General features: G+C 34.3%; 1 protein-coding gene across 4 annotated transcripts; it reads right to left on the minus strand.

The window, feature by feature from the left end:
- Positions 1 to 3,618: 3,618 nt before the first annotated feature.
- On the minus strand, positions 3,619 to 8,026 carry LOC107872869 (probable glutamate carboxypeptidase LAMP1). 4 transcript variants are annotated; one of them, XM_047414997.1, is made up of 6 exons: positions 7,805 to 8,026; positions 7,661 to 7,712; positions 7,399 to 7,446; positions 7,001 to 7,321; positions 4,872 to 4,919; positions 3,619 to 3,887 (listed from the first exon to the last, which is right to left on the minus strand). In XM_047414997.1, the coding sequence occupies exons 4-6, from the start codon at positions 7,175 to 7,177 to the stop codon at positions 3,804 to 3,806; spliced, it is 309 nt and encodes a 102-aa protein (XP_047270953.1). In that variant the 5' UTR covers positions 7,178 to 7,321; positions 7,399 to 7,446; positions 7,661 to 7,712; positions 7,805 to 8,026; the 3' UTR covers positions 3,619 to 3,803. The 4 variants fall into 4 exon arrangements, with proteins under 4 accessions (XP_047270953.1, XP_047270952.1, XP_047270955.1 ...); XM_047414996.1 differs by having other exon boundaries at positions 7,001 to 7,324; positions 7,805 to 7,990; XM_047414999.1 differs by having other exon boundaries at positions 7,665 to 7,712; positions 7,805 to 7,969.
- Between the last annotated feature and the right edge of the window lie 511 nt (positions 8,027 to 8,537).

Below are 8,537 nucleotides of genomic sequence, written 5' to 3' on the forward strand. Positions count from 1 at the left end.
AAAGTGGATTTCATATCTATTCTGAGACCAAAAGGTCAAATCTTTATCAATAATCTGAAAGGAATGTAGTCATAGGGTGCTTATAGCACAGCAATTCTTGAAATAACAATCTTTAAGTAGGGCTTAATGACCCATGTATCAATCTCATGTTAAAACATCAAAATGTTCATGCTTGATAATGTAAACATTAATAATTCAATTTAAAATCTAGAAATTTGGAAATATGCATGAAAATATAAACATAATCATGTAATTCAACTTCTAAATCATTGGAAATCTCATAAGCTTGTAAATAACATTAATGGGTATAAACCCTAACTTCAATTTCATGGGAAATCATATAAAATTCAGTAAATTCGTAATTAAAATAAGTTTTGGGTACAAGGATGAAAGGAGTATCCTTGTTCATAACCCCACATATCTCAATTGATGAACCAGATGCTAAAACTTGAATCTTGGATCTTTATTGATGCTTTGAAGATGAATTCTTAGAGTTCTTGTATTGGGAATCCTTAATCTTGAATTTCCTTGGAGAATTAATGGAAGAATTGGATTTCTTGGAGAAGGAGCTTTAATGATCTAGGTTGTTTTTTTTAGAGAAAAGTGATGAAATAAGCATAAAGTGCTTTGATATATGCCTAATGATGTGTTTTGGACGGATTGGAGCCCTGAGGAATGACCAAAATTCCCTTATAAAACTTTAAATAAGAACTGAAAATCAACCAAAAATTCCAATTTACTGGGCCACCGCGACGCGCCACTATCGTGGTACCCCTTGGATTGCCATTTTGGCCCTTGGTGTGACGCGCCAAAATTGTGGAATCTCACCGAAATAGGACAATTGGAAAAATGGGCTTCTCCGCGATGCGGGGCTATCAAGGAGGGCCACTAGAATTTGACAATTGTGGATTTTGCCTTCATTGCGACACGCTAAGTGCCCAGCATTGTCAACTTAAAAATGCCATAACTCCACCGAGTGTCGGATTTGGGCAAATCTTATATCGTTAGAAATCTTATTAAATTTTTCACACAATGGGAGGCCTAAATCTGGAAAATTTCACACGAAATAATTATTCTTCATTCTAGAAGCTATCCCTTAACATTCTAGAGATGAATTTTAGCTAGAAAAGGTATGGGGTATTACATTATGCATTCACCCCAACATACTCAGTACATTCCAAAAGTACCGATCCATATATATGTCTATGTGCTACATTGTTTCATAATATTGGTACTAGTTGTAGCCCACATATCATAATCAGATATGTGCAGCTTTGAGTCGGTAGGTGATGAGTTCTTTTGATTCAAGGGCTCGAGTCAATAATAGTTCGAGAAGCATCTTATTTTCTTTATTCAATCATATTGATTAGGGATAGCTGGGGGGTCATATCCCGACTACCTGTAGTCAATATTTGTAACACCCTACACCCTCGGGCTAGAATTGAAAACGTTGTTCCTACGCGTATAGACCCAAACCAAATGATTCTTTGTTAATATATGTGTGGTGATCAATTCTGTAGTGTGGTAATATCTTTGAATATGAATTGAGGTCCCAAAAATCCCCCAACTCAAAGATGAGTTGAAAACTTTTCTATCGATTAAGTTTTAGTGGATGTTTCAACTTGGATAAACTTTCATCGACTATTACTCCTAGAATATGACTAGTTAGAGGACCTACTATATATCAAATGAAAGGTTTTTGAGTCTTCTTTCCAATGCCTCCGACTGTTCATTAATCCGAGTTCAGCATCAAAAGTTACGAGTGTTTGAATGAGACACTGTCCAGGCTTGGCAATGTCTTAGGTGCCGCAAACTTTAATATTTGCCATAGGTTGTGCGACGCAAACCTTAAGGTTTTCCATGGGGTTTGCGCTGCAAACCCTATGTTCTTGGGTGTATGAACTCTGTTTTGAGTTATTTCAAGGGAAATCAAGTCTTTTTAGGTTCTAAATTCATCCCTAAACATTTATAGATGAAATTAGGGTCATTATTAATGTTTTAACTCTCTGAAATCTCTAGTTCATCTTTCTAAAATACAAGAGGAGAAAAACAACTAGGGTTTGCACATTCAAACTTAAAGGTTCAATCTTTTTGCGAATTCTTCATCAATTAAGGTACGTGGGGTTTTCCTAAACTACATGGGCATGGTGAAATTGTTTTATTAAGTTTTTAAGGTTTAGAAATCATATATTCATGAAGGATTTTGAGTACAATTTAAAGAATATGCATTATGAATCCTTTCCAATGATATAATGTTTTGGTCTTGAGGCCTTCCCTTGAATCTTGATTTTTCTCGTGTATATGTATATGTGTCTTTCAATTTTGAAATATGAATTGAGAGCATGAATAATGAATTTTTCCTCTCATTGTGTTACTTCTTGATTTATAAGTTATGGGTTACTAAGTTGCATGTCTTAAAGAATGAGTCAAGAGCTTTACTATCTTATATGAACTTTATGTTGGTTGAGGATTGAAGAGAGGGATAATTTCTTATTTTTAAATGCTAAATGTAATAATCGAAAGAATTGCATGATTGTTTTGAGAAATTGACCACCATTTGTTGAAATATTGAAAAGAGAATTTTTGCATGGTTTGACATATATTTTGAAATATTAATCCTCTTGTACTGTTTGAATGTTTTGGTGGTCTGAACATTGTTTTGAATGAAAGAACTGTACATGATATTTTATGGCTTAGAAGATATGACTTGCAAGTCTTAGTATGACGATACCAAAACAGATAATGCCATAACAGACTTAGAACAGAATAGAAGTCAGATTTCAACTAGATTTTCAGAATTTGAGTTTTGAAAGAAGCATGTTCAAAATAGGTTTAAAATGGGCTTAAGAGATGTTAGGTGGTTATCCGAAGAAGGCACGAGTTCAGAAAACTCATTTGCCCGAAATCGAGTTTTGCCAATACAAGTTATTATGTCCCCAAGAGGGATTATATGTTGGCCTAGTACCCTGTGGCGTATCAGAATCAGAAACCCCAATCCTTGCGGAAAACTTGGGCTGGGGGCTTGACTGCCGAGTCAAGGGCGAAGTCCATATAGCTCATGAAATATCAGACTTGTAGGGTGTACCACCTAACTCAGAAGTAAGACAAAGAGTGAGTCGTGGTTTCAAAGTCTTTTAAGTATGCCCATGTGTTTTCATATATCATATGTAAAATTGTTTTATAAATTGCTCACTTATGTTGTATAAAAGTTCATTATTTACTACAAAAAAATGAGTTAAATTGTGGAGGTTAATTTTACGATTTGCGGGGGTTTAAAATATAATTCTAGCGGTTTCCAAAACCCCCACAATACGAGTCGTCACAAACAATTTGCGATGATTTCTTTTGGACCTCCATAATTAATTTGCGGCGATTGACCCCGTTACTCTAAATTTAATTCTTTTTATATTAATTTTTTATTTAAAATTGCGGGGATTTAAAACCTCCGTAATTTTTTATTTTTTTTAAATTAGCCCATCAATTTTCAATAACTAAATATAGATTCAAATTTTAACTCAAATTTAATTGTTCCTTTAGACATAACCTACCATCCAATATTTATTCAATTCATATATCATTAATACAACAAGAGTAATTTACAAGCATATCAAAAATACATTGAACATTAAACTTCAAGATTAAATTTTCAACATTAACATCTTCAAACTCCAATTTTTCAATATTAACTAGTATCTTCAAACTCTAAAATCAAATTTAAACACAAAAACTTCAATATTCTAAGATCCACTCTAACCACACAATTACATCATCATAACTAAATATCCAATACAAGTGCAACGAAATCAAAGAATGTCATTAGGATCATTATCATCACGAAATTTAGTTGCATCCATAGGCGAAATGGGTCCACTAGCCGCATCACTTGGCTACATAAAAATGTAAAGCATAAAAATCAATTGATAAACCGCTTTTAATATAAGTAAAGAGGACATTAGGCGAGTCTGACTTAGCAATCTGAATAAATATATTATGCAAACAATATAATTATTCATAAGGAATTCCAAAGCAACACCAAGAAGAATCTGAAGTTCAAAATTTCAGGCCAAGGGTCAACTGGAACTCTTTTATAAGAAGCCAAGCTACTCATTCCAGATAGTTCTCTGTTTTTCACATTAAGATGAAAGAGATAAGAGTGCAAGTGAAGAAGATGAAAGTGTGAGATGCTTAAACTTGAAATTTATGCAATCAATTCTAACATTTGAGATTTACTCTCAGGCTGAAATGTCAAAGTTGTTCTACAGAAAACTTAAAACTTTTTCCAAGAGTTTTCACTCGTTAGCAGGAAAAAATGACTGAACAAGGTAATGAATATCTTGGAAGGAGAATAAGTATCATGTTTATTGGAATTTACACTGCGAATAAAGTATCTACTTGAATCTAAGATACGAGGGAGTTATACTAATATTGACTTGAAAATCTACATGAATGAATATGTCTCTTAGAATTTCATTTGGCCTTTACAATTCCTTCAACGTATAAAATTTTCCTTCATATTATCAGTTTAATAACACCAATAAAAGAATATGAAATTGAAATAGAAAGCACAGGAATGTCTAAACTTCTCCAGGACTTTGGGTTTCTCATACTTCATTACTTGGAATAGTTGGGGCCAGTTAGTGATAGAAGGCCAAAACATAAAGCACACTGCCATAAATAAAACTGTCCATAGAATGCAATCTATAACATTGTGGAGTCAGCATTACCAAAAGAAGAAACATAAGCACTTTAGCACGTTCAATTTGGACGTGCCAACACACTATTACGTGACGCGGTCACAAAGCAAGAAAGTCACAATTTCAAAAATGCAACAACAATAAAAAAGAAGGCACAAGGCAGGCATAAGTTCATACCAGTATTCTCTTATATTGCACGGCCAAAAGAGCAGGAATGAAAAAAGCCTGTTGAATTGCATATTAAAGAAAGAATTGGTTAGATTTTTTCAACAAGATAAATTATTGCAAAACTAGCATAGGACAAAAGCAGATCCCAGATTAAATAACTCAATCAATTAGCAGGAAATACATTCATATCAGTAGAATCATTATAGAGTCACAAGCTCATTCTCAAACGATCAAGTTTTTTTAAATAAAAGAGACCAGAGAGAAACTTTTCTAATTGATGCATAAATGCTTAGCCATGATTATGTGTTACACCACACTAGGAAGTGCCTCACTGCCATTCATGAAAGTTCAACATACATAAGTTGAACCTACTGAATATTCTATATCATGTATTAAGCTAAAAATTTATAATTTGTACTTATATAGTAATTTTTTAAGTAAGTGTATATATATGTAGAATTTGGACTGACGAATATAGCCTCTATTGTATGTTAGCCCCTTGTTCATAGCCTAATTGGATCCAGATATTGAAGTCATTTTCAAGCCCTAGAATCCTTCATATAAAACAATTAACCAGCAGTCTAGCTCTAGCTAGCACCACGGAAAGTCAAAACCATGGTGATGCGTAAGACATCAACTAAAGTACGAGTTGAGAGTGTCTTGTGTCGAAATTTACTAACTTGACTAATTTGAATTCACGCAATATATAGAAGATCCACTATTGGTAATTTAACATTCCCTACCTAACAAAACTCTATTTTCAGAATTCAAACTCGAGATTACTAATTAAAGGTGGAATTCACCATTAACCATTTCATTGGAAGAGTTAAGAGAGTTGTTGAGACTTGAAACCTTCAGGCAAAAGCATACACTGGCTAAGATATCCAGCTAACCATTAACATGTCTCGATCCCACAAAAATGGGAGAGAGAAGGATGAGATTCTATGGGCATGCTTAAGAACTTTATAATATCTAGCCTATCCAGTTGTATCCAGGAAATAAGAAACATTAACATCAAGGTTAAGGATAATCTTGTATTATCCTCAAGAAGGCATAAAGGACTAACAGAATTTAGGCAGCAGCAGACAAACTCATTAGTTTTATCCTAACGCGGGCAGAAAATCATGACTACAACAAAGTTCTATCTGAAAGTATATCTCTATAGAAAACAGCCCTTCAAAAGTTTAACCTGCTTCAATATGCTTATATCCTATAGCTGTAAATGTTTCAGCTGCCTTAACAATCTCTTTATGAAAATCTTGCAAAAAGATACAAATAGAGGTATCCTAACTTTAGACAGAAAAGGAAACACGGTGTGAGTTCAGATCAGAATTAAGTAATGAATTTGCCAAGTCCTAGATCCACAACTATAGAAGACAAGATACATGAATAATACTCTCCACTAGCATGGCATTTATCTTGTTCATAGATATATATTGTCTTGTGCAGTTAACAAAGCACCTTGGAAGGTAGACAACATATTGTCTGCGGACAAGAGAAACAACAAAGAAAGACACAAAAGGCAAGCCAATCCCGTAGAAAATTTTCTTAAAATGGGACAGGCCCAACAGGAATTAGAAATATGAATGCATGTGGAAAAGCCAAGCTGAATAGCCAAAGTGTTACAATAAGCTAAGCTCAACATCATTATCTTCAACTCACATAAGAAGTAGATAGTGCATCTTAAGAAGCCAAGAATAAATTTAGTAGCCAAAGCATAAAAAGATGAAAATGACAAAAAAAACCTGCTAAGAATATCTTAAACTAGTTCAAGCTCAAGCTAATTTAGAAAAGTGAATGCATATCAATTAGCCAAGCTGAACAACATTATGGTTAGGTCAGATAGGTCAAATTCTCTGCCTTAATGAACAAAATCTAAGTCAGCTAAGAATCTCAACATAAGCTACAACAACTAGTTGCATACAAGAATACGAGTTCAAAATGATCTCCCAACACTTGCATCCTTTGGGATTTCTTTTTTTCAAGAACACAAGGTGAGATGCAGAATGTTCACAATTCTTTTGATTCACGAAAAACAGCATGATAGGTGTCTGCCGTCTAGTATTACTTTTATACCATGTTGAAGGGTGACCATTTAGTCTAAATTTAAACTGTTAGAGATGATGATTAGGAGATACCTGCTGAGCAGCTTCTATGATTATATCATCAAGCTGCGGGGTTGCAGAGGCTCGAAAAGGGCCCCCTTGAACTGCACAATCAACGTTCAAGTAGGCGACGATCCTTGCAGCTAGAATTTCCCAATTTTCTTCAACCCATTTTGCTGAACCTATCTGAAGTGAGTGGGTTGTTAACATTTAGTTAACGCCATGTCTGTACTTGTGATATAAACTTAGCTTGTACACGAATAGGCATGTGTGCGTGTCTAAGATGAGGGATGAAGGGTCACCAGGCCATACTCCTCCGCGTCAAAGTTGCATTTTATTGGGCCAAGCACACAGCTACTAAGGAATTCACTTAGCAGATTCAGCGAAAATAAAATTAGAACACATCTATAAAATAGGCAGATTTTTTTTACCTGAAATAGGCAGATTATACATGACGCGATGAAAAACAGTCCTTGTTTCTGCAATCCACACCAAAATCAGTCAAAAATTAAGCTCAAGATCAGTAGAAATCAGCAAAAATTTGGGGAAATAAAAACTAGGGTTAACAAAAATTTGGGGAAATCAGCAGAAATTTGGTTTTGAGTAGAAATCAGTAGTAATTTGGGAAATTTGAGCAATCGAGCAATTTGGACAATTCGAGCAAAGAAGAAAATGGGTAGATCCAAAACTCACAAACCCTATCTTCCTTCACTCCATTTCAACTCCAAATCATGAATTCACCGATCTGTAAACAATCAATTTGTAGATCCGATTAATTTGCACTCCCATAACACATAGCAACAACAAAAAAATACTCAACAAAGAAAAAATACAAACCTTAATTTCTATGAACCGAAGAAAAAAATACTTAATTTTCCCACTGGAAAGAGAGAAAATGGAAATAGCGAAGAGTTGTGAAGAGGTGAGAAAGGAAAGTTTGGAGCTGGGAGTAGTGGGTTTAGGGGAAAAACATTTGTTAATTAAAAAAAATGAGGGAATAATGGATAGCAGGGGTTTTAAGTCGCGCAAATCTAAAACTTTTAGCGGCAGTCTATTTCACCTCCTCATTTAATATAATTTTTTAGAGGTTAAAATAACTTCCATAAATAAATTTTCATAATTAGACTTATTTTTTTTAGTGATTTGAGATTGCTCTATATATCAATACATTTGTATTGACCCCTTATATTTCAGGATATGAGGCACAGTCCTAGAATCCTGCTAAGCCGTAGATTAATATGTCAGAAATTTATAGTTGGTGAGCATCCTTATTTCGAAAGGCCGTGTCTATGAAAAAATGTTATTTGATTTCAGTTCATGGTCCGACTGGAGGCCTTGTTCCAGTTTTTAGACAGAAATTGCTTTTCAGTTAGTAGAGATTTTGCAGACAGGTGTCATGTGTTTTCGAAGGTTTATGAATTAAATTTCGTATTGTTCAGTTGAAGTAAGAAAATGACTATGTTTCCGTTTTATTATCTTTTTCGCATTTCTTTATAGTATATGAACGGTGTGCATGATTGCCAAATAGAAAAAGGCGGTCGGACCTTCATGGTTCGGGATGCCTGTCGCG

The sequence above is a fragment of the Capsicum annuum genome, chromosome 6 (assembly GCF_002878395.1).
Source record: "Capsicum annuum cultivar UCD-10X-F1 chromosome 6, UCD10Xv1.1, whole genome shotgun sequence".
In the NCBI taxonomy this organism is placed as follows: domain Eukaryota; kingdom Viridiplantae; phylum Streptophyta; class Magnoliopsida; order Solanales; family Solanaceae; genus Capsicum; species Capsicum annuum.